The sequence below is a fragment of the Cnephaeus nilssonii genome, assembly GCF_951640355.1.
Source record: "Cnephaeus nilssonii genome assembly, chromosome: 14".
Taxonomy (NCBI): Eukaryota; Metazoa; Chordata; class Mammalia; order Chiroptera; family Vespertilionidae; genus Cnephaeus; species Cnephaeus nilssonii.
In genome coordinates, this window is record NC_137085.1 from 27,140,366 (window position 1) to 27,166,571 (window position 26,206).

At 48.3% G+C, this 26,206-nt stretch overlaps 1 protein-coding gene across 1 annotated transcript in view; it reads right to left on the reverse strand.

The window, feature by feature from the left end:
* LOC307110669 (stimulated by retinoic acid gene 6 protein-like) overlaps positions 1 to 26,206 on the reverse strand; it is a 34,102-nt gene that overhangs the window by 2,138 nt on the left and 5,758 nt on the right. The window contains exons 2-17 of the mRNA XM_079789935.1: positions 24,686 to 24,761; positions 22,588 to 22,688; positions 19,639 to 19,769; positions 18,721 to 18,841; positions 17,215 to 17,260; positions 16,295 to 16,423; positions 13,489 to 13,559; positions 11,862 to 11,973; positions 7,938 to 8,091; positions 7,476 to 7,551; positions 5,262 to 5,343; positions 4,945 to 4,993; positions 4,372 to 4,489; positions 3,198 to 3,317; positions 1,801 to 1,964; positions 899 to 1,045 (exon numbers count right to left, since the gene is read on the reverse strand). Coding sequence (XP_079646061.1) covers positions 899 to 1,045; positions 1,801 to 1,964; positions 3,198 to 3,317; positions 4,372 to 4,489; positions 4,945 to 4,993; positions 5,262 to 5,343; positions 7,476 to 7,551; positions 7,938 to 8,091; positions 11,862 to 11,973; positions 13,489 to 13,559; positions 16,295 to 16,423; positions 17,215 to 17,260; positions 18,721 to 18,841; positions 19,639 to 19,769; positions 22,588 to 22,688; positions 24,686 to 24,761 — 1,697 coding nt within the window. The remainder of the gene's footprint in view (positions 1 to 898; positions 1,046 to 1,800; positions 1,965 to 3,197; positions 3,318 to 4,371; positions 4,490 to 4,944; positions 4,994 to 5,261; positions 5,344 to 7,475; positions 7,552 to 7,937; positions 8,092 to 11,861; positions 11,974 to 13,488; positions 13,560 to 16,294; positions 16,424 to 17,214; positions 17,261 to 18,720; positions 18,842 to 19,638; positions 19,770 to 22,587; positions 22,689 to 24,685; positions 24,762 to 26,206) is intronic.

Sequence of the window (26,206 nt, forward strand, 5' to 3'; positions counted from 1 at the left end):
AATCAGAGCGGGTAGACTGGGGGGGGCGGGGTGCGGGGGTAGCTGTCTCTGTGCTTCTCAGAGGCTGTAAGAAAAACTGCCTGGGAGGTGGGAGGTGTGGGATACAAGGGGAGGAAGGAGCTGGACTAGGCGTCCTGGGGACATGAGGGAGGGTGGAAGGATGCATTTATCCCACAGAGCTGGGTAAGTGCAGGGTTGGGAACAGTGATGAGCGCGGTTCAGGTCGGTGCTGACAAGACAAGATTACCTAGGGCAGTGGTCGGCAAACTCATTAGTCAACAGAGCCAAATATCAACAGTACAACGATTGAAATTTCTTTTGAGAGCCCAATTTTTTAAACTTAAACTTCTTCTAATGCCACTTCTTCAAAATAGACTCGCCCAGGCCGTGGTATTATGTGGAAGAGCCACACTCAAGGGGCCAAAGAGCCGCATGTGGCTCGCGAGCCGCAGTTTGCCGACCACGGACCTAGGGCTTCCCAGCAGAAGGCAGAGCAGAGGAATAAGGTGGGAGGGTTGGGAGTAGACAGTACAGAGCCTTGAGGGGCAGGAGTTGGTGGCTAAATGCCCTCTTGGAGGGCATCTGGCTGAAGGCTGGGATATGCATGGGGTCTCAAACAAATTGGGGAGGGGGGAGACTCAGCAGAACTAGAGCTCGTTTTGAGGAACAGGGAGGAGCCAGCTAGAAGGACAAGGACATAAGGCCTCAGGGGTCCCACAGCCAGGCCGACTAGGGGCTAACCCTCCTGGCCTCCTGAGTGGATTTCCCAGGGCATGGCGTGTGGAGGAAGGCAGGCAGGAAGGGGAACCTGAGACATCTCAGGGATCCCAGAAAACCCTTAAGGCACTTGTTTCCCGGTGTCTAAGCACAGGGAAGGCTCAAACAGGAGGAGACTCACCTGCTGACTGGTGCAGGTGCCCGTAGCTGATGGCCTGCTGCAGCTTCCTCTCCCTCAGGCCTGTGAGCAGGATGTGACAGAAGCTGACGAGCACGGGGTTGGTGTGATAATGGTCCACGTAGAGCATGCCAACCCATGCACTGAACCCTGAAACCCAGAAGGCAGGTCAGGCCCTGGGGCGCATCTCAGGGTGGCCCGGTGGGCGCTTTTTATGACATAACTGCAGCACCACCGTGCTCCTAAACGGTGCCCGTGTCTTTGCCGAGAATCTAGAAAATTGGGTATAAAGAGCCGAAAGGGCCCTTACAGATCACATTCTAATCCGTCCATTTAATGTGGAACTTGAAGCTCAAAGGAGCTTGGGGCCCCTTTAATGAACAGATGAGTGAATGAGTGGACACGGGCCAGAAACAGAACAAAGACTATTTTTGCTCTACAGAAATGGTTTTGATTCTGAAGTATTTCAACCGGACAGACCAATTTCTTATCTAAGTAAGTTTCCAAATAACACCACCAGTAATTCTGGGATGAATCCTTTCTCTAAATGTTCAGAGCTGTGCAGTCACAACTCGCCTCCTAACCATTTAGAGAGAATTGTGCTACCTCCCACTGCCTGCCGTTATACCTCAAAGCTGTGTCCGCTGTGCAGACACTTGATAGCCTGCATTCCTTCTCCCCATTGGGCTGAATGTTTTGGGTTGTGTTTTTTCCTGCTCAGCTTTATAGCCTCCCTGGGAAGATAAGCTCTGAGCAGAAGTGAGGCGTGAACCCTAGGCCCCTGGTACCCCACCTCCAGGTGGCTTCTACAAAAGTGCGAGTCCAGCCCTCCCCCTAAGGCGGCCGTGGCGGGTGGGAGGTGGGGAGTGAAGGGTGGGGGGTGGGAAGTGGGGCTGGCCACTTACCCATGTCCGCTCCCTCGTAGCCGTTCTGCATGATGGTCCTGTCGATGCGGGCGATCAGCCACGTGCCCAGGATGCAGCTGATGAGAAGCCTGGAGAGGCAGGCGCCCAGGCCCAGCAGCACGTTGTAGAAGAACAGGAAGTAGTTGAAGTTGTGGAACACTTTCCTGCAAATGGAAGCAGGCCGAGGGGCGGCACCCTTTCAGTGTGAGAAGCTGGCCAGGCAGGCGGGCTCAGGGGCCCCAGACCATTGGCCAACTCCTACATTTCCGGGCTGCGAGTTGTGTGACCTTGTGCTGTACGTGTGAGCTGACTGTCCGCACCGCCCAGCGCTGGTGTGAGGACTGGCTCAGCTGTAACGTAGGCGGCTCTGAGCACAGGGCAGGACGAATGCTAGTAGCGGCTGCAGTGTCTGATGGGACCCTTGGGTTTTGAGGTTTCCTGAACAATGAGAAACCTCCTGTGGCCACAGCTGGTTGTGTGGTTACACAGAGGCTGTGGCTTTCACACTGTCTGTTGCAACAGCAACCTGCCCCCAGCTGGGACTGCTCCGAGTTCTCCAGATAACATTTTCCAAATGACCACTTGATCATGGGGTTTCCTGCTTCCTATGGGAAAAGTGCAAACTTTACATATTGAATTTCTGGGCCGTCCTCGAAACGGGCCTTTCTGGCAGTGGCACATTGTGCCCCCTCCCTCCCCTCACCACCCAGGGCCACTGCGTGGCCATCACATTTGATTCTTACTGTTCTCCTGACACATCCTGCCCTTTCATGGCTTCCGGCCTTCCTTGTGCAGTGGGCGATGCCAGCCATGCCCTCTCCTCAGCTCTACCTGTACGCATCCCATCATCCTATCGACCTCAGCTCCAACGTCCCCCCTACAGTGGAATTAACCACTCCTGCCTCTCCTCATTACTCCGTTTCTCTTGTGATCCTTCACGCCCTCTGTCTGGAGTCAGTCTACTGTCCCAGTGGACCCTGAGCTTCTCACAGGCTTCTCACTGGGGCTTCTCGCTGGGGCTCTCTCTTTGTGCTCAGTGCCCATGCTATTTCCCTCATCGTGAATGGCTTTGAATACGTAAATGAGAAAGGATTACCACTGGCCAGCACTATTGTTCTAGTTCATATTTGAACACATTTCATCCTCAGAACACAAATGCACAATTATTGACATTCATGGATGTTTAACAAGGTCACGCAAGGTCATATATCTCATAAGGGGTGGAGCCAAGACTTGGAACCAGAGAGTCTAGCTCCAGAGTCCGCTCCTCAACCACAGCTCCTCCCTCTATAAGCGAGTGTAGAGTTTGCCCACAAACCTGCCACCGGTGAAGAGGAAGGAATAAGAGATTGCTGAGACCAAAGCCCTATCATCACCATTCCCTTCTCTGCCCTCACCTGTTGTTGAGAGCCAGGGGCTTCTGCTTGTCAGCGGTGCCCATCTTGGGTTGCAGGAAGAAGCTGCCAGCGATCCATACCTGCAGGATCATGAGACCCAGGACGATGGATAGGGTGAGGCTGAAACACAGGGTGAGACCATCCTGAGGTGGCCTTGTCCACGCTTCTCCAGCCCTTCTCAAATGCCCAGCGGTAAGTGCCCAGTGAGATGCTGCCAGCCCGCCAGACCAACAGTGGCAATGAGCTCTGTGCTGTATGCCTACAGAGATTCCACGTCCATTCTGCAGTGAGAAAACTGAGGCTCCCAAAGGGGCGATAGCTTTCTCAAAGCCACACGGTCACAGTTCTAGCTCTAGACCAGACCCTCAGGACCCAGGCATGGCGACTGGCATGAGTGGGTTAACAGCATGGGAATCAAGGAAAGGAATGGGGCTCATGAAGGCCATGCGAGAGTGGACAGGGCAGGCTCTGACCCAGACTCATGGGCGTCTCTAGGTGAGGATGGAAGCAAGGAGCTCAGAGCAGGGGGTCTCCAGGGAGCACCACACAGCCTGTGTTTGCACCCCCAGAGCGGCAGTGTGAGGCAGGGGCTAGATGAGGCTTTGGTTTTAGATTGCCAGGCTCCCAGTCTTGCCTCGTCCCTGTCAGTGGGCAAGTTGCTTCACATCTCTGTGCCTCTGTTTCCTCATCTGAACAAGAGGGAGCTAAATAAGGCCCAACCTCAAAAGAGTTCTTAGGAGAAAAAGCACATAGTGAATTCTCAATGTCAGCACTCACTTTTATCTTCCATTGGGGAAACAGGCTCAGAGAGGCCACTTACCCAAGCCATCTAGCTGATTTAAGACCCAAGCACAGATTCCCTCTCTCCTTCCACTACACCGTCCTATCTCTCACGTCACCTCCTCACCTCTGAATCTTCCCAGCTATAGAATGGACATATGCGTATCTGCCACAGACACCACGGGACCGACCCCGTTGAACAACGAGAGTGGCAGTATTTTGTAAATTGTAAGGTTCCTATTGCGATGTGTTGCTCTTTTGGCCCATGCTTTGATCAGACCTAAGACCAGGGAGTGGTGGGAGCTTAGCAGGAGAGGGGCATTTTGAACAGCAGCTGCGAGGGCCCACCAGCTCCCAGGCCTGGGCAATGCCAGGAAGCCCACCGAGCACTTACATCCCGATGCCCAGTCCTTGGAGCATCTCCAGGCCCTGGTCGTGGATGATGGGCAACACCAGGCTGTACATGATCACCATGCCACACAGGCTCTGCACCACGTGGATAATGAGGTAGCCTGTGGACCGAGGGAGCCGGTGGTCACTCAAGGCCCTTCGTGACCCAGTCACCTGTGTCCCCGTGTGCAGCCCTGACCCATCCTCCTGCCACCAAAGGTCCTGGCACTTTAGTTTGTGCTGTTTCTTCTTCTTCCTCTTGACCTTCTGCTCACCCTGCCAGGTGTGGTTCAAATGTCAACTCCACTGGGATGCACTCAAGCCCTGCCCAGGGTGTGGAGTCACTTCCTCCTCCGGATCACCCCCGCCTTTGGCATACACACCCTGTGGGCTCAGGACAGGTGGGGATGGTGATCTATATGGCTGTGAGATTCTCCCTCCTTCCTGAAAGTCCCTCAAAGGCAGGAGCTTGGGCTGCGTCTGCCTCACTTCTCTCCTCCCTACCCACCCCCCAGGCTCCACAGGTGCCCAGGTAATAATGTGTGTTGAATTGAATGGGTCACATGATGGCACTTACCCCACAAAATGTAGGCTATCTGCCAGCCAGAGTACCTTGCAATGGCCGCCTGGGATTTAAAGAGAAAACGGGTCCCATCGGGGAGAAAACCTTGATCACCTCGGACACATCCCTGTCTCATTGGAGATTCATCCACCAACCCAACCAAGACATTTGACTGTCCTCATTTCACAGCTGAGGAACCACATGATGAGAGCCACTGTCCCATCACCCAGCAGCAGAGCATCCTAGAACTGAGGTCTCTGACTGCCACCCAGGGCTCCCCCACACCACGCTGCCCCGTCCGAGGTGCAGGAGACAGGTCTCCGCAGACTCACCACACTCCCTGAGGAGGAAGGGTTATGGAACTTCAGAGGGAGGAAGTGTTTATTTCCTGCCCACAACCTCTTCACATGCTTTCTAGAGAAAAGGCAGGAGATTAGTAATGTTTGTAACCACAACTCCTCATGCATGTAGAGCTCAAGAGGTACAAACAGAAGGGCCTGTGGAGGGAGATGGTGGGCAGCTGAGCCCCTACCATTGACCATAGTTCATGCGATGGTTCTGATTAGCCTTAACAATCTTAAGTTCAATACATTTTATTAAAATAATATACAGTTACCTAGTCTTCATGACGATATTTGAGACTGTGTATGTGGCTTTTATTTTCTTCATTTTGCTCTATTTTTTGTATTTTTTCTATAGTGACTATAAATCATTTATGTAATAATACTTTAAAACAGATAAAAACAGTAAGCCATTTGTAATGATACTCCCAACTTATAACAACATAAAGGGAATCGAAAAGGGGGCCACCACCCCTCACAATCCCAGCACCCCAAGAAATCACCGCATGTTTTCCCAGTTGCTAGTCTCGGGCCCGGACCTTTGCATAAAGATTAGGTTGGCAGAGTCAAGTTCACGGTCCAAATTCACATCTGGGTCCTGCTTTTTTTCCTAACATTCTATCTCCAGCATTTTCCAGGTGGTTTTGTCATTTTGTGACCACTGAATTGGGAAAACTTGGTATGAAACAGAGTGTAAACATCTCATTAATAGTTTGTATATGTATTATATGATGAAGTGATGGTATTGGGGTTATGTTAGGGTAAGCACTTCGTTATATCATTTGCACCTTCCTTTTTGCTTTTTAAATAGTGTCTACTAGAAAATTAAAAATGGCACCTGTGGCTTCCACTGTGTTTCTGTCTGGCAGCACTGGAGCAGAGTGTGCAACCAGGAATACAAACCATGTTTAGCTCAGGGGCAACAAATTGAGGTCTGAATGGAAGAGTTACTTTATACTGAATATTTTTTTTGTAACTTAAAAAAAAATAGCTTGTAAGTTGGAATAATTCTAAGAAAAATAAAAATACTGGCACAACGCTTCCCAGGTTGTAGGGTGCTTTCTTGTCCATTATTTCCTCTGCTCCATCATCTACGATGGAAGCAGGGCAGGGATCATCACTCCTGGGTGACAGGTATGGGAGGGGCAGCCAGCCGGGGCAGGAATGAGGCCTTCCCAGCACACAGACTTCTCTTCCCTGTGTCCTCAGTTGCCCTCTGCCCATGTCCATGCAGCCTGCTCTGCACAGTGGTTGTCCCTGGTCATAACCAAATGCCTCAGTGAAAATCTGCCAACCACTTGAAGACTAAGCATGAAAGGAACAGACATGTCCCTTCATCAGACAGGACAGAGGACAACATCAGTGTCCAGTCCGCCCACAGGGTCCAGGGAGAAGGAAGTGAAGCTGTGGCCTCTTTGTGCCTGGAGAGTCTTTCTTTTGGATGCCGTTGGCAAGAGACTCACCCTGTGGGCAGCCAGATGGTGAGGATGCAAAGGCAGAATATTCGGAGAGGTGTGGGGGGGGTCAGGGAGATTGGCCCTGAGCTTCCTGTGAGTCAGTGAGCATGAGTTAGAGACTGAGACAGAAAGAGAGACAGAGAGAGGCAAAGACAAAGGCAGAGAAACAGAAAGGCCGGAGCTATCTGCATTCAACTGCTATCTGCATGCAAGTGCTAGCTAGTACTGAAGGCCATGCCCTCCTCCTGCACTGAAGGCGGTCCTTGAGATTGAGGCCCCTGGTCCCCTTGACCCAATTTCCCCTGATGTCTTCTTGAGCCACCTTCATCTGCTGATAGCTCAGCGTGATGAGTCCTGGAGAGCAGGACAGGTCTGACACCCAAGGGAGTGGCCAAAGTGTACACGAAATATCAAGGTCTGGGGTCGGAAGACAGGATCAGCCGCTGCTTGCTTGGGTAAGATATTTTGTTGAGTCTCAGCTTTCTCGGCTATAAACATGGAGATGAAAGCACCCCTCAGGGCTGTGGTGAAACTGAAGATTCTAGCACAATGTCCAAATCATAGTAGAAGCTCAAGTCAATAGTTTTGGTTTATGTGTTTACTAACAATCGATGTGGTTGTCCCTGGACCTTGCACACACTCCTGGTTCCACTCCGGTCACTGCTGGCACTGCTTGGGAATCCTTAGAAAATTCTATCAGATGCTTTCCTGGCCGGAGACACGCAAACGACACCCTGAGCCCTCTTACCTGTAACAAGCCAAAATGTGGAATAGATAGCTCACACACGTGAGGGAGGCAGGCAAAATGGTAACCACCCAGACTCCTGAAACAGAAAAGATGATAGGAGAGGCCTCCGAAGATGAACCAGAAACAGTATTTTCAAAATGCAGAAACTCACATCAGAAAGGTCTGGGTAAAATATATTATACTTCCTTTAACACACTTCTTGTGTAAATACATTTGTGCTTATATATTTGTTTCATTTTTAGCCACACACACCCTTGAAGTACTTTATTTCCTGCACAATCCTCTTCTCTGGTATTAATATTTTCAATCCCATGAATAATGGGAAGAGAAAACTATGGCATATATACATTTTAGGTAGCTTCCATCCTTGTAAAACTTCTAAATGTCACTTTTGGGGGATGATGAGGGGAGAGGGTGACCCACCTCCAGTTAAATGGCAACCATGTGCAAGGTTGGTTTTACCTTTGGAGATGTTCATCAGCTCCTTCACCTGCAGGATGACTGGGGTCAGGGTCCCGGTCTGGTTCACGGAGGCAATGTAGCTCTCTAACTCGCCTTCAAACACATCCAGTGCATCCCTCACATACACGAACACGCAGAACTCAATGACAATGAACTGGGGACACAGAGAAAATGCTTTAAGGTCTCACTCTACTCCAGCTTTTGCCCAGTATGTGAATAACTATGGGTCTCTCTTTGGTTTTGAGGTCTAAACTCTTTGAAGTTCAACACTCATCTGAAATACACTCTGGACACTGGCTCTACTGAGATGAATGGGATTGTGGCTTCCTTGTAGACGGGAGACATGCAAATTCTGTTCTTCACCCTTCAACGTACAAGACAAGGTCCCACAGGGCTCAAAGAACTCTTCAAACTTGAATTAAACCAGAGTGAGATAAATGCCTAATGTGGAATAAGGGGTGACCTTGGGGACAATTCCAGTCATATCTCATTGCTCCCCTTCTTGCATCTTAGAGATAACTAAAGTGAAGAAGGTACTGTTTCCTATACACATGCCATGCTTGCTCACCCCCATCATCCTGTCATCATACCACCCTGCTCCCTCATCATGCCATCCTGCTCCCTCATCATGCCATCCTGCTCCCATCAAATTGGCCTTGCCATTTTTATCACTCCACTTTGACCCTGCTTTTGACCCAGTTTACCTTGAATAACTTTGACCACATGACATGTTGTGATTTTGTGCTTAATAAAAAATTTATTGAGCCCTAACCAGTTTGGTTCGTCATTAGAGTGTTGGACCATGGACCAAAGGGTTCAATTCCTGGTCAACAGCATATAGCTGGATTGCAGGTTTAATCCCTGGTCCCAGTAGGAGTACAGGTGGGAGTCAACCAATCAATGTGTCTCTCTACACTGATATTTCTTTCTCTCTCACTCCCTTCCACTATCTCTAAAAAAAAAAAAAAAAAAAATCAATGGAAAAAATATCCTCAGGTGAGAATTAACAACAAAAAAAAGTGTGTGTGTGTGTGTGTGTGTGTGTGTGTATGTATACAGTATAGTATTGAAGTCTGTATTATGACATTTAAAATTTTTTGTTGAGAAAGCAAAGTTAAATAATAGCAAAATGAAATGACATTTCAATTTTTGACCCTTTAAAAAATATAGTACATCAAGTTTATCCACTTTTATTTTTAATTCACTGAGATTATTTGTCAATTATTTTCTATTTAAATGACATAATTTTTATTGGCTAAGTAGCAAGTGTAGCATAAAAGACCTCAATGAAGCTATTTTCCTTAGCTCTGCTGAAATAAATGCCTCATAGAATTCACCAGTGAGCCCATCTGGGTCTGGTGCTTTCTGTTTTAAAGATCATTACTCACTGACTCAACGTCTTTTAATAGCTTTAGGCCTATTCAGATCATCCACTACTTCTTGTGTAAGTTGCAGCAGATTGTATCTTTCAAGGAATTAGTCCATTTCACTTAGGTTATCAAATTTGGGGGCACAGAATTTTTCATACTACTCCTTTATTATTCTTTTAACTAGAAGCCCGGTGCACGAAATTCGTGCACGGCGGGGGGTTGTCCCTCAACCCAGCCTGTACCCTCTCCAATCTGGGACTCCCGGAGGGATGTCCGACTGCCCGTTTAGGCCCGATCCCACCAGGGGGCCAGCTGGTTTGCCCTGAAGGGTGTCCCGGATCAGGGCCTAAACGGGCAGTCGGACATCCCTCTCACAATCCAGGACTGCTGGCTCCCAACCGCTCGCCTGCCTGCCTTCCTGATTGCCCCTAACCGCTTCTGCCTGCCAGCCTGATCACCCCCTAACCACTCCGCTGCCAGCCTGGTTGATGCTTAACTGCTCCCCTGCCAGCCTGTTTGCCTCCAACTTCCCTCCTCTGCCAGCCTGGTCACCCCTAACTGCCCTCTCCTGCAGGGTTGATCACCTCCAATTGCCCTCCCTTGCAAGCCTGGTCCCTCTCAACTGCCCTCCCTTGCAGGCCGGGTGCCTCCCAACTGCCCTCTCCTGCTGGCCATCTTGTAGTGGCCATCTTGTGTCCACATGGGGGCAGGATCTTTGACCACATGGGGGCAGCTATATTGTGTGTTGCAGTGATCAATCTGTATATTACTCTCTTATTAGATAAGATAGAGGCCTGGTGCACGGGTGGGGGCCAGCTGGTTTGCCCTGAAGGGTGTCCTGGATCAGGGTGGGGTTCTCTTGGGGCGTGGGGTTGCCTGAGCGAGGGGCCTGTGGTGGTTTGCAGGCGGGCCACGCCCCCTGGCAACCTAAGCGGAGGCCCTGGTATCTGGAATTTATTTTCCTTCTACAATTGAAACTTTGTAGCCTGGAGCAGAGCCAAGCCTGCTGTTCCCTCCGGGGCGGCAGCCATCTCTGTGGCAGTTAATTCACCTTCTACAGTTGAAACTTTGTTGCCTTAAGCGGGTGGGCCCGGCCAGGGTGTGCTTTAAAGCTTTGCTTCCCCTGTTGCCGCTGGCAACCCTGGCCTGCTCTCTCAAGCTCCATTCTGCTGCCATTTGTTTGAATTTGTTTACCTTCTATAATTGAAACTTTGTAGCTTTAGTGGAGGCTTAGGCCTGCAACGGCTATGGAAAACTTGGCTTGCTCTGTTACCTGGGAAACCTTGCTCTCTGTGGCTGTAGCCATCTTGGTTTGGGTTAATTTGCATACTCGCTCTGATTGGCTGGTGGGCGTGGCTTGGCTGGTGGGCTGGCTTATGTAGCGGAGTGATGGTTAATTTGCATATTACCATTTTATTAGAGAAGATGCCCATGAAATCTGTAATGATGTTCCCTCTTCCATTTCTAACGTGTCCTCTCTCCGTTTTTGTGTCTGGCTAGAGGCTTGTTGATTTTATTGTCTCAAAGACCTAGCTTTTGATTTCACTGATTTTCTTTATTAATTTCTTATTTTCAATTTCACAGGTTTCTGCTCTAATTTTTATTATATCTATTCAGCATATTTTGTATTTAATTTGTTCTTCCTTTTTAGATTCCTCAGGTAGGAGCTTAGAGATTGATGTAGATCTTTGTTCATCTCTAATATATACATTCAATGTTATAAATTTCCCTCTAAACACTGCTTTTGCTGCCCCCCCCCCCGCCCGCCACAAATTTTGTTAAGTGTGTTTTCACTTAGTTCATTACATTTTTTAGTTTATTTTTAACTTCTCTTGAGATATTTTTTTCTTTGATCCATAGTTACTTGGAAATATGTTGTTTAATTTCCACTCTTTTGGGATTTTCCAGTTATCGTTCTGTTATTTATTTCTAGTTTAATTCCACTGTGGTCTGAAAGCAGACATTGTGTAATTTATATTCTTTTACATTTGTTAAGATGTGTTTTATGGTCCAAAATGTGGTCTATCTTGGTGAATTTTCCACGTAGTCTTGAGAAAAATGTGTATTCTACTATTGTTGATAAAGTAGTTGATGAATGTCCAAAATTCCAATTGATTGTTGGTGTCAATTACAGTTCAGATTTTCCTACCTCGGCACTGATTCCCATGGGGTTTCTGCTCCATTCTGTTGTGATTCACTATATGTACCTGTCTGTCTCTTCAATTTAGAGGCAATGACTTGCCCCATAATCCCACTTCTCCTATGGATCTAAGAAGAGTCGTTGGTTTTATTTTTTGTTTGTTTAGATTTTCATTTGTTGTTAGGATGGCATGGCATTCCGCAAGCTCTTTACATGTGGAATTGGCAATTGAAGTCTCCATAAATAATCTGATTATATTTATTGGTAATATTCACCACATGGGTATAAGTGTCCTTGGAGTCAAAATTGTTTAATCTACAGAGATGAAATTTTGAGCCAGCTTTTTAAGAACAACTCCTCTCCCAGCCCCGCCCCATTTACAAAGTAGAAAAGAATTTGCTCAGATCTACTTACGAGATACAGGCAGATGGAAGCCAACACAGTGGTTCCGATCATTCTGCTTGGGAACTGAAAGCAGGGGTCCCACTCGTATATCCTGCTCTGAAACCAAGACTTTTTTTTCTCTCTGTTAATGAGTAAACACCAAGAAGACAGGTTGTGGTTGGTAAACAAATGCCTAATTCTTCTAAAAATAACCTCATTACCTCTCTTCATCTTAGATATCAGTGAAGAGCAAAAACACTGGTAGATTCTGTCGTTTCTCTTCTCCCCTTATTCTTAAGAACAGAGACTGGGTTGTCTGGTGCAGCAATTCACCAAACTGAAAGGCTAGAGTTTCTGACCTCTCTTACCTATAAGAGTGGCCAAGACTAAGCACAGGGCAATTAGTGACCAGAGGGGTAGTGTGGGACTTTGGGGAGGGTGGTTAGATAGAATCAGCACTGCAGAAGGGGCCCCATAGCCCTTCCTTCTTTTCTCCTGCCTGCCATCTGAAATGCTGACACAGTAGCTGATCCAGACTGGAGCCCTGGAATCTATCCTGGACCGTGGACAGCCTTCATGATGGAAATCACTAAAATACTGAAGCAGAAAGACAGATGATCTTGGTGTCATGGTGAGCAGTCCAGGGTCAATATGGACTGTAGCCTCCAGAATTCTTTTAAATATATATATATTTTTAATTGCTTTCAGAGAGGAACCGAGAGGGAGAGAGAGATAGAAACATCAATGATGAGAGACAATCACTGATTGGCTGCCTACTGCATGCCCCCTACTGGGGATTGAGCCCCAATCCCGGCATGTGCCCTTGACTGGAATTGAACCCGGGACCCTTCAGTCTGCAGGCCAACGCTCTATCCACTGAGCCAAACTGGCTAGGGCCAGAACTCTTTTATATGAGAAATAAATCTCTCTCATTTGTGCCACTGTTATTTTGTACTAGAGGCTCGGTGCATGAGATTCATGCACTGGGCAGGGGGGAGGGGGGTCCCCTCAGCCCAGCCTGCACCCTCTCACAGTCCAGGAGCCCTTGGGGGATGTCCGACTGATGGGGAATGGGCCTAAGCCATCAGTCGGACATCCTTAGCTTTGCCACGGAGGCAGGAGAGGCTCCCACCACTGCCGCTGCACTCACCAGCCATGAGCTCAGCTTCTGGCTGAGCGATGCTCCCCCTGTGGGAGCGCACTGACCACCAGGGGGCAGCTCCTGCGATGGGCGTCTACCCCCTGGTGGTCAGTGCATACCATAGCGACTGGTCGTTCTGCTGTTTGGTTGATTTGCATATTAGCCTTTTATTATATAGGACCAGTGGCATGGTGCATGAAATTCGTGCGGGGGGGGGGGGGGGGGGCGGGGGTTGTCCCTCAGCCCGGCCTGCACCTTCTCCAATCTGGGACCCCTCGGGAGATGTCCAACTGCTGGTTTAGGCCCAATCCCAGATCGGGCCTAAACCGGCAATCAGAACATCCCTCTCGCAATCTGGGAATCACTCACCTGCCTGCCTGCCTGATTGCCCCTAACCACTTTGCATGCTGGCCTGCTCACCCCCAACTTCCCCCCCGGCTTGCCAGCCTGCTCACCCCCAACTGCCCCCCACTGTTGGTGGGAACACCACTGTGAATGAATCAAACCGTGGCTTACTGCAGGGGGGGCTTCCGCAGGAGCTGCTTGACGTGCTCTGCCTGATGAATTTCCAGAAAAGGCTTCTCTTCCTGTGAGAAAAGAGAGAGGGATATGCTTTGGCTCGCAAATTCCTGTTAGAGCGCTGGCCTCTCTGAGGGGCTATCACCACAGAGGGTAGGCATTTGGGTAACACTTGCTCTTCTGGATTCAGCCATTCCCAGACACCTGTTACTTAATGAAGCGAAGAGCAGGATCCCGTCTTCTGTTTACCAAGCACTTGCTTTCATGAAGTGCCAGCGGCCTGGCTTCCTTGACTCTTCTGCTTAAGAACTGCACCAGTCACTGTTCTGGGAAGTCTTTCTTCTCTTTGAGGTTTGGTGATTTCCCATCATAATTCAAAACACTGTTTAAAATCCCATTGTTTTTACTTATTATAAATAGAGTTTCTTTTACTCATTTCTTATTCCGCAGTATTTTTTTAAAAAAACTTTACTGATATGTTTTATTTTTTTAAATATTTTATTGATTTTTTTACAGAGAGGAAGGGAGAGGGATAGAGAGTTAGAATCATCGATGAGAGAGAAACATTGATCAGCTGCCTCCTGCACACTCCCCACTGGGGATGTGCCTGCAACCAATGTACATGCCCTTGACAGGAATCAAACCTGGGACCCTTTAGTCCGCAGGCCGATGCTCCATCCACTGAGCCAAACCGGTTAGGGCTTTACTGATATGTTTTAAAATGTTTTCTCTGCCTGTCCGGTGTTGCTCAGTGGTTGAAAGTCGACCTATGAACCAGGAAGTCACGCTTTGATTCCCAGTCAGGGCACATGCCCCGGTTAGGGGCTTGATCCCAGTGGGGGCCTGCAGGAGGCAGCCAATCAATGATTCTCTCTCATCATTGAAGTTTCAATCACCCTTCCTCTCTGAAATCAATAATAATAATAATAATAATAATAATAATAATAATTTTTTTCTCTAAGTGTAATTAGCTTTTCACAGTACCTATTCTGCTATATATGTTGAATATGTAAATTTTACATGCTATGAGATGAAATCTTAAATATTGCAGATATTAGGTAGTGTACAAAGGATCTGGTTAGAATTCTGACTGGTTAGTGACATCAATGAGATGGAGGAATAGGGGGTTCCAGCCCTCAGGCCACTCTGATACACCTATTTTGACAAATACCCACAGATGAGAGTAACTCTGTAGAAGCCCATGAGTGCACCTGGGAGGTTCCAGAACTCCAGTCAAGCAAAAACTCTGAGAAGAGATGCATTGAGGAGGTAAGAACATTTTCACTTCACCAATGTCACCCATCCTCAAGGTGGCGCAGCTCAGTGCATAGAGAGACCCTCATCTTGGCCTGCAAATTCTCCCATGAGGGAAAGAGTAAAGGTGTAGAGCTTTTCTACGCAATTAAAGTAAGTTGTTATCAACTTAAAATAAACTGTTATAATTGTAAGATGTTTTATATAAGCCGTATAGTAATCACAAAGAAAAACCTGTTTTATACAAACAAATGATAAAGAAAAAGGAATCAAAGCATACCACGACAAAAGACCCACACACATCACATCACAAAAAAAGCAAGAAATGAAGAATTACAAAACAGTCAGAAAACTAACAAAATGACAATTTTAAGTCCTTACCTACCAATTTCTTTAAATGTAAATGGATTCAATTCTCCAAGTCAAAAGACGTAGAGTGGCTGAATGAACTAAAAAAAAAACCACAACACCACCTCACATAAATATATGCTACCTATAGGGGATTCACTTTAGCTTTAAGGACATACAAGGGCTGAGAGTAAGGGATTGGAAAAAGATATTTCATACAAGTGGTAATCAAAACAGAGCAGAGGTGGCTATATTTATGAGACGAAACAGACTTTAAGTCAAAACGGTCACAAGAGACAAAAAAATCATTATATAATGATTATATAATGATAAAGGGGTCAATTCCTCAAGAGAATATAACAATTGTAAAGATATATGCACCCAACATCACGGCACCTAAGGATATAAAGTAATTATTAATAAAACTGAAGCGATAAATATACAGCAACCTAGTAATAGTAGGAAATCTCAACACCCCACTTTCAACAATAGATAATCCAGAAAGAAAATCAATAAGGAAACAGCTTACTTAAACAGCACTATAGATCAAATAGACCAAATAAACATATACAGAATATTCCGTCCAATAGCAGCAGAAGATATATTCTTCTCAAGAGCACAGGGCCCATCTTCCAGGATAAGTCACAGGTTAGGCCACAAAACAAGCCTTAACAAGTTTAAGTATCAAGTATCTTTTCTGACCACAATGACATAAAGCTAGATATCAGTAACAGGAAGAAAACTGGAAAACTCACAAATATGTACAAGTTAAACAATACATTCCTGACCAAAGAAAAAAATCAAAAAGGGAAATAAAAAAATATCTTAAAAACAAATGAAAATGGAACTATAACAGACCACAACTTAAGGGATGCAGCCAAAGTAGTTCTAAGAGGGAAGTTTATAGTGGTAAGTGTCTACACTAACAAAGAGAAAGGTCTCAAATAAACATCCTAACTTTATACCTGAAGGAATCAGAAAAAGAACAGTGGTTAAGAAAAAGCCTAGACAACCAAACTGTCTGGGTTTCTTTTCTGGCTCTGCCACAGACTAGATACGTGATCCTGGGCAACACAACGTACTTCTTTGGGTCCGAGTTGCCTGCTACAGAATGGGGAGAGTGATAATAGTACCTACCGCATGGACTGTTGTGAAGACCAAACCTGTCAGGATGCGTGCAGTGCTTATACTTAGTACTCACCGTCTGCAGCTCCCAGCCTAGGTGGACCCTCAGAGACTTGACGAACATGTACAGGAATCGGCCCAGCAGGAAGGACAGGCACAGCAGCGAGGGCCAGTAGAACATGACGGTCTCATACCTCCCCCAAAACTGCAATGAAGCAGACCACTGGTCACTGGATCTAGATGGGGCAGGGCCAGGCCCCTGGTGAAGCGTGGACAGGAACCTGCCTGCCCCAGCCTGCTCCCACCAAAGCCCACTCTCAAAGCTTGGATTCCTGCTCCCCCAGCCCCACATCATTGGAATGAGCAGTGGGCTTGGAGTCTGTAGCCCTGGATATGAGTCCAACACCCCCATTTTACTTTATACAAAGGGGTTTGTTCAGATGAGGTGTGAAATGCTCCTTTTGGAAAATATAAGAGAAGGAGAGGGAAAGAGAGAGAGAGAGAGAGAGAGAGAGAGAGAGAGAGAGAGAGAGAGAGAGAGAGAGAGGCCTTGCTCCTTCTCCTGGAGTATGGGGCTAAACAGATGAACAGCTTGAATCAGTCTCCCATTAATAGATAGGGAAACTGAGGCTACATGAAGGAGTGTAAAGAAATGAGCCCAGATTCAGCCATTCCTGGTCTCAATGCCCAGATCTGCTGCTTCTTAAGAGTTACTCCATATCCCTCAGATTCCTCACCTATAAAACAGGTTTGTTGAGAACTTCCCCACCTTGAGGGGCTGCTGTGGGCATTAACTGAGAGAATCTCTCTCTGAAGCAGTACCTTGATGAACATAAGATACTATACAATGGAATCATCATGAATGGTTCCAACTCCCTTTTGTACACTGGAGAAATCAGAGGCCCATAGAATGACAGAAGCTTGTTCAAAGTCACATAGGAAGTTGGCCATGGTGATAGGAATGAATACCCTGAACATAGTTCAGTGGGGACTCACCTGCCCATGGGGACACTGTGTGATGTGAAGAATGGTGACAGCAAACCTGCAGGAGGGAAGCAGGACTTGGGGTACTTCCAGTATAGCCCCTGTGACAACAGCCCAGATCCCCCCAGCCTGAAGTTTCCTCCTTGACAGGCCTGGGTTCCAGGCCTCCGTGTATGCCCTACCCAGATCAGGCACCCTGCTTGTGCCTACGAACATGCAACAAAATTCATTTAATGCCCTCAATTTGGACACAATCCCAGAATCCACAGCGGCAGAGCAGGAAGACCCTGAGCGATCTCCACTCCCTCCTCTTCACTCAGGTGGGGACACTGAAGCCCAGAGATGGGAAGGGATTTGTGCAGAGGAGTAACACTAGAGCCAGAACCAAGACCCAGGTCTCCTGACTATGAAGCTGAGGCTCTGTCTGCCTGTAAACACCGCCCTGAGGAATGAGCCTCAAAGCTTTGCTCCTGCTGAACACACATTCCTGGTCATGTTCAAGCTTGGGTCTTACTCCCATGGTGTCCAAGCTGCTGTGTGACTCCTGCCACCCAGTCCTGTCCTGGTCAAAGAGTCTATCGTAGGCTAAGACGTTACTCCTCATTTAACACTGACTATCCTCTCTTGTAATTTTTTAAAAAGCAAGCCACTTACACACTCTGGAATTGCAGCCATTGGCGTGCCAGTTACTTGTCAGCCCCCTGCATGCCTCAGACACCGGGCCTGGAAGCCCTGCCCTCAAAATGCTAAGAGGGAGGCAGGCCCCATAAAGGAGCTGTGGACAAGGAAATGAGCCTATCAGGACTAGAGAGCGGAATTGCCCATGGGGTTACTCAGTGAGCAAACACTCCCTGGGGCCAGGTCTGCGCTGGTCTGGTGCTGAGGGCACAGAGCTGACAGAAGGGTCAGGAAGCTCCCACTGTGGAGGCGACAGTCCACAAAGGACGAGCACATGTCTCTCACTGGGCGGGGAGGGAAAGATAATCCCCACGGGGAAGAGAAACACGTAGACAAAGCTGCCAGAACACGTGATCACGGGGGCTTGTCTTGTTTTCCAGTATGTTCCCTGGCTCATCAAGTTTGCTGAATGACTACGGGGATGCATGAAGGAATGCAGGCATTCTACATGACCTGCACACATGCCAGAGACTGGTGAGGGGGCGGGGAGAGACAGGAGAGAGACTGAGGCACGTGCACTTTCTCCAGGGAAGCACAGGGAAACAGCATCCACACGAGACTCCTGCTGCCACCAGTGGGACCCTCGGTGTTTATGGAAATGAATTTTTCTACATCTCTGAGTACTGGGAATATGTGCATCATGAATGGCCGCTTGTGAAGCAGACAGAACTCTGACCTGACAGTGGGACTGTGGACCAGTCATTCCACCTGCCCTGGGCCTAAGTTCTGAGCAAAGGTACCCTCCCAAGGAGAGCTCTGAGGTCACCGCCAGCCCTGTGTCCAGTGTTCAGCAACGGCCTAAGGAATTGTGGGAGGGCAGGCAGGCAGAGTCTGTCTTACCAGATCAGAGAGTAGAGGAAGCCCAGGATGGAGCTGACCAGCCGGAACTCCGATGAGAGGCAGGCAAAGAAGGGGAAGTGGGACAAGCCGACTTCGATGCCCCCAATCAGAAGCACAAAGGCTGGGAAAGACAGGGCCAGACATGCTGTGAGGGCCTCTTCTCACAGGCTCAGGGGAGTCCCAGGGAAGCTACGGGCTTTGTGCTGACTTGCAGTCATGGACCTCAGGACCCAAGGAGATGAGTGGACGAGCCCCAGCTTAGCACAAGGAGGAATGCAGGAATGTCTTTCATTCATTCATGCAGCAGACCCTCCTGGTACCTCTTCCATGCCAGGCCCTGGGCTAACTGTTGAGATGAAGAAGACTTGCTCCCTACCCTTGATTAGCTCACAGTATAGTGGGTAGAAACAGGCCACATAAACGAACAAACAAGAATCACCAAGAGAAAACTGGTTGGACAGAGAGGTTTGAAAGTTGTCATATTAGGGATGGTTGAACCTGTAGATTAAAGATACCACTTCAGGGGAAGCATGAGGCATGGAGAATGAAGAGGCCCCAGACCAATGGCCAGAGAAGATCTGCTCTTTGAGGAAGTCTCTGAGGGCTTATGGACAGTAAGAAGGCAGCCAGGACTATGGCTCAGGAGAGATGTTTAGGGTGGGTGGTGGTGAACTTCCTTTCTGGGCCTTTGCTCCACTCTGTCTAAAGAACCTCTGCCTCTAACTAGGAGAACGCCCCACACACAAGCTTTGAGACTCTGTGGGCCAGGCACTGACGTTGGACAGGTAACAGGCTGGGAGGAACACTGAGTTCGCTCACAGAGCTTGCCCTCTGACCCCAGAGAACCCCTGCATGCTGTCTCTGAGAGCAAGCATTTCCATGGTTAAACTCCCAGCAGTTATGAGGCGGTCCTGGTACCTCGGGCCCACTGCGGGATCCGCGGGAGCTGGGAGCCTTCTGAGAACAAGAACATGACCTTATTGGCTGTGGCTCCGAAGGCAATTCCGTAGGACCATCGGTTACTAAAGGTGCCCACGAAGTCCAGAGGTCTGTGAACAAGAGAAACAGTTCATGAGGCCAGAAGGTGGCTCTGAGACATCCCACATTTCATCTCCAAAGTCCCAATCCCACCTTGAGGATGAATTATTGGGGAGTGAACTATTCATTTCAAATGACATTTTCTTAAGCCCTCTGTGCCAATTCTGGGGCTAGGCAGGGATTCAGGGGACTGAAGTGAGGAAGACAAAATTCTTTTAAAAAAATGTTTTTTATTGTTGACAGTATTATTACAGATGTTTCCTATTTCTCCCCCTTCTACCTCCTCCGCCCAGCCTCTAACACCACCCCCACCCCCCGACCCTGCCTTCACCACACTATTGTCTATGTCTATGGGCCATGCATGTAAGTATATGAGTTCTTTGGTTTATCTCAGGAAGACAAAATTCTTTCCCTTGTCTAGGAGGACACAAGCAAGGATACCAGTAGCCATGACAACAAGCAAAATGGGATGAGTTTCATCTATGAGAAACAAAGATAGTATGACTCAAGAGACCAAAACAAGGAGTATGTCCCAGGCAGGCGTGGGAGAGGCTGCCATGCATCCAGCCAAGGTCTATGAAAGTTCACCTTTCCAATGTCCCTGGGAAGGTCTGGGTATCATTGGCTGTGCTAGTTCCATGTGATCACACCTTTCCTAGCCACAGCTGATTAGACTATGGGTGACCACCTGACTTTAGATGGGTCAATCAGATGTCTGGTCTTAAATTTCAGATTTGTGGCCCTGAGGACATGAGCCAATCAGCTGTCAATATTCTGTTGGCATCATGCTAGAGGCAAGCTGAGGTTTTTAGGGACGCAGAGATCCTGCCAGGTGGCATGGAGGAAAGTGGTAAAATGGTGCTGAGAGTGCCACAGTGCCACAGAGAGGCAGAAATAGAGAGAATCCGTCTCCCAGAGATGCCCATTGCAAGAGCCCCAGTTCCCATGAGTCCAGCCTCGCAGTGAGACCTCTGTAACTGCATAAAAAATCCTGTTCTCGTTTTATGTGAACAAGCTATTAGATATCCGTTTCTCCTAATCACAGGAGAACAGTCTACATCAGAGTAAGCAACTGCAATTGGATAAAAGAGCAGAGGCTTTCCCAGCAGAGTGTCACCTGAGGCAGGCCTACATGAAAACTCAGGGTGGTGTGAAGAGCAACCTCACCTTCCTGAGCCATTTGCCACTCTCACCTTCACCTTCAAGGATCAGCTCACGAAGCACCTCTTCTTTGAAGCCTCCCTGGCCACCCACTCCCAGTCAGGCACATCCAGTGTCCCCTCAGTCGTAAGTCCATGTCCGTGTTTCCCACACCTCCCTTTGTGTTGTCACTTGTTTCGTAAAACATAAACACCTCCGGGGTGGAGACCTAGCACAGGACCTTGAGAAGATTAGGTGCTCACTGCACATTCGTGGGCACGCACTTTGTTGAACTGAGTTGGATCTGAACCAATCTCACCTGTAGTACGTGGGAGCTCTGTGAGACTCCGTTTCCCTATCTTTAAAGCAGAGCTAGAACCCCCTGCTCTGCTGTGTCACCGAGACACACTGGACAGCTAATGAAGAACTGCCTGATAACTGTGGAGTGCCACACACTTGTGAGGGCTGATTAATGAGGGAAGGTGGTGAGCCAAAACTACTCAGAAAGTCAGAGGTTTTGATGGAAAAGTGGCCATGGAGCAAGTGAACTGTACCGTTACCAATTTAATTCAAAACTGTTCAACGTGATCCATGTAGAGTACCTACTTCCTAAAGAGTCCTGCACCAGGCCCTACATGCCCAATGTTCAGGGCAGAGTCTGAAGGTCTTCTTTACCCACCAGCCTTGGCCTTTCTCTGTGCCCCAACCAATGTGGCTTACACTTGGCATCCTGAGATGGGCTGACTGCTCCAATGGGTAGTATCCAGAATGAACTTGCTACTGTGCTGGCATACAGGGTCCTTGGACATTGCAGTTAGATTTCTCTCTCCCTGAAGCCCAGGTCTTCTCTAGCCTCGGTCCTGACACCCTGGTCTCCTCTCCCTTCCCCAGAGGCCAAAGCTAAGGTCTCAGCATGTCCACATGCTTGAGCCTGCTTAGGTTATTATACTGGGGAATTAGAGCAAATATCAACCAGACCTGGGTTAAAGCTCTTGTCCTTTACTAGCTGTGTGGCCTTGGGCAAGTCTCTTAACCTCTCTGAGCCCAAGTGGACTCATCCATTACATGAACATAACCACTTTCACCATGCTAGGCTGACAAGAGGGTTCACTGAAGTAATGCAGGCAAAGCAAATAGTTCAGTGCCGGGGTCACAGTTGGTGTGCCATAAATGTTAGCTGCTTTATTGTAATTATTAGAAATGTTAATAAATATTAACGATAATGATGAAGAGAATGAACAATTAGATCTTAAGGGAAAATGTGGTCAGGAGTGCGAGACTCAGAAAAGCAGAGCTAGGAAGGCCCTGAAAATGCCCTGGTCCAGTGGGCTCTCCCGGTGCAGGACTCACGGTGCCATCCCAACAAGAAGGCATGCTGTCCTCGGGGGCAGGGAACTCTCTCCCTCCTGCTTCCTGCTGTAGCCGTAGTGCTGATGGTAGGAAGTGATCTGAGCCTCCTTGAGATGTTTTACTAGTAAGCACATCTGGGCAGCCTTGGGTGCCTAGGATACCATGGCTTGGAAGCCAATTCTGAACTCTCAGGGCTTGGTTTGGGTGGGGGCAAGGCTGTCCACAGGGAGGCAGAGGTCGGGTGGGAGAGGTAACTGGGAGCTATCCTGGCCTGACAATTGGTGTTGGCCCCAATCACTGATGCCAGAAGCTGCAGTGATCAGCCCTGGCTCTACTCACACGATAATTCCAAAGTGGTTCCCCAGGAGGTAAGAAGTGTCATCTCTCTGTTTGCAGTGCTCCCGTCTTTGGAGAAAGGACAAGACCAAAATGATGAAAAGCTACAGGGGAAAAAGATGAGAGGGTCAGTGGGAATATTCATCCTGGGCGTGGCCTTGGGGTCAGCTCTGAACGACACGTGTAGGTGAGCAGAGCACTCAGAATGTGTATTCTGCTCAAACGCCAGAGGCACAGAGTGGCTGCACGCATCCTGGAGCTTCCAGAATGTTTTGTAATGAGCTTTCCTTTGGGTTGCCCTGAACAGACGTGAGCTCAAATCTAGTCTCTCTCATATACTGGCTGAGAGACTTAACTTCTCTGAATCTCCGATTCCTTATCTGTAAAAAGGGAAAAATAACTGTCAGGTTGCAAATCCTCCCTTGTTATCCCCCCTGTGGATTCAGTGACTTTCTCACATATTTGAGAGAGGAAGGAAAAGGGATAGAGAGATAGAAACATCAATGATGAGAGAGAATCATTGATTGGCTGCCTCCTGCACACCCGCTACTGGAGATCAAGCCCGCAACCCAGGCATGTGCCCTTGGCCGGAATCGAACCTGGGACCCCTCAGTCCACAGGCCGACGCTCTATCCACTGAGCCAAACGGGCCAGGGCTAGAAACTTCTTAAGACTTGTCTATGCTTGCTGACTCCATTTCTTTACCTCTCACTTGCTCTTCAACCTCCTAACCTGGCTTCTGCCCCCATTACTCCATGCAAACAGCTTTGGCTAAAGTCACTAATTACCATCTTGTTGTTTCAGACGATGTAAACTTGAAGCTCAACTCTGGCTTGATCTTCCAGCAGCATGCCTTCCACCTTCTCTTCCTAGAGTCACTCTTCCCTAGTCTTCCCTGCTTTCCTGCGCTTTCTCCATTACGTCTCAGTCTCCATTGTTAGGTCATTCTTTATCCAACCATGAGATCTGGAATTCCTCCTAGTTCAGTCCAAGGACCACTCTTCTTATTACCCAGTCCTCTCTTCCTCAGCAATCCCATCCATGGCCATGACCACCAATACACAGAAGACTCACAAACTTCTCTTTAGCCCAGACTGATCCTTGAGTTCCATAACTGTTCCAACTACACAGTTGGCATTTCTTTTTTCTTAATTTTATTTTATTGTTTAAAGTATTACACATAGTAGTACATATATCTCCTTTTTTTCCCCCCAGTAGGCATTTCTTTTTGAAAGCTTCTTGAATTCAGTGCATCTTATATGAAACTCGTGGTTTTCCTCCCTGCCCTATTCCTTCATCCACCCCAAACCTGGACCTCTTCATATTTTCCTTAACTAGAAAATGGCAGACACCACCATCCTCTCAGCTGTGCAAGTTAGAAACCGGATTCATCCTCAACATCTCCCTCTCCTTAACCTCTCTATCCAACCCATTACCAAGTCCTATTGCTTTTACTCCCAAATGTCTTGAGTTGACCACCATCATCTAGGATGAGGTAAAACTGCCTCTCACCTGGACCCCCACAACCATCTCCTAACTGGTCTTCCTGCCGCCTCTCTGGCCCGCCTCCAACATGATCCCAACATTGCAACCAGAGTGATCATTTCCAAACATAAATCTGATCACACCGCCCTCATGCTAGAAACACTCTAATTACTTCCCATTGTACTTAGAATAAAGACAAAACTCCTTTGCACAGAGCTCCCCAGGGCTCTTCCTGGCCTGGCCCTGCCCACCTCCCTGGATAGCTTCACCTCAATTCACTGCAGCCACACCAGCCCTCCCGGTTACTCACACTCTCCAATCCTCCCCCCAACACGTACACACACACAGAGCCTTTGCATGTATGTGCCCTTCCTTCTGCCTGAAATGCTCTCTTGCATCTTCCAACAGAACTCAGCTCCATCATTGCTTCCCTGAAAAGCCAGGATCTCCGACTCTACCCCCTTCAAAGCCTTCTTCTGCCTGTGTTTTTAGTGCGTAACGTAGGAGAGCAAGTCAAGAAGTCTGCCGACCTCCTCAGGCCCCTGGGGGAGCTTGTGTATGGGAGCAGTCCAGTTCCTCTTCCATCCCCTCCTCAGCCCCCTCCTGCTTTACTTACTGATGGGATGAGGGAGTAATGGAGAAAGAGTTCCATGTCCACCAAGCCAGCACAGGTGCCATTTAACTGCCGTGTCCTGGAAAATGGCCAAAAAACACACTCATATCATCAGCCACTGCTGCGGGCATTGGCCCTTCGGTCCTGACCATCACTGTCGGGAGTTTGGCTTGTAGTCCACTAAGATCATCTGATCTTTTTAAATTTTGCTTTCTTAGTTAGAGTCAGTACTGCTCATCTGTGATGTGCCTTCCCTAAGTGGATTAACCTTTTTCCCGATTTCTTTCTCTACCCTACGCATCTACCCAACCGCCCTGCTAACTGGGCCTAACTCCTTCCTTTCTTGATGACACAGTCAGGGACAGATTCAGGTCCTGTGGGGCCCAAAGCTTATATCATTTGGACATCCTTTTCAAATGAAACTACAAAATATCTTACTTTCTCCACATTTTAAGGAAAACATATCACCAGGTAAACACTGAACTAAGGTGCCCCCACCCTCCAGCAGCCCTGGAAGGGTCCTGACGAGCCCTGAGACTTAAGTTTCCGTAACTTCGCAGGAAACCAGCCTTTGGACACAGTTTTCCATAACCAGAGGTCAAGAAGCGTCAGCTCGCTTCTGATCCACGCTGGGACCTCGGGGCAGGACAGGGGTTATCTGGACGATAGAGTGTGGACTCTGTCCTCTCCAGGCTTCAGTCTGCAGGCCAGGGCTGCTGGGGTCTCACTTCTGAAACATGTGACAGACAGTTTCGTGACTTCTCTTCAAAGGGACCTCCTTTCTGGGGCGCTCACCACACTTGCTCGTGCTGCTCGGACTTCCACCGTACCAGCTCTGCATGCTCGCACACCTCCAGGTCTCTGCTCACTCTGTTCCCTAGCCCAGCAGCATCCATCAGCCGCCTCCTGTGCTTTCTTCCCTGGCCAGCTCCTACTTTTCCCCCAGAAGTCTCAGGGGAGAGCACTCTGCTGGGGAGCCCTTGAGCATGACACATTGCCCCATAATTCTTTAAAATTCCAGTGCTCCCCAGTTTTGTCTAACGATGAGTCTGAAACATCCTAGAAGTGGAGGGGGTCGGGGGGAGCTTAAGCTGTCAGCAATGTGATAGAACTGTAAAGCGCAGACTCTGGCTTCCAGGAAGGTCAACTGAGCACATACATCAGTCTCCCCTTCCCGTACAAAACCATCAGATGTGATTTTTTTAAAAAGAAAGAAAACATGGCCATATTTGAAAGCAAGAAGAAAATCTATCAGAAAATCTTGCAGACTCTTGAGCAGTGGAAAGAGATTGGAACCAGATCAAAGAGAAAAAGCATCAGCCGACACGGTCCAGGCTGTGGGGCCAGTAGAGAAGGAGTGCAGGAGGCTGAAGCAGGATGGGGCTGCCCACTGACCACAGAATGATGACCTTGGGTTTCTTGGGTACCCAAGTGTCCTCCCACCCCGGTGACCAGCGGGGCAGTGGTATTTAGATCTCCGAGAGTAGTACATATGATCACTCAGAGAGGCAGTGCCCAGATCAC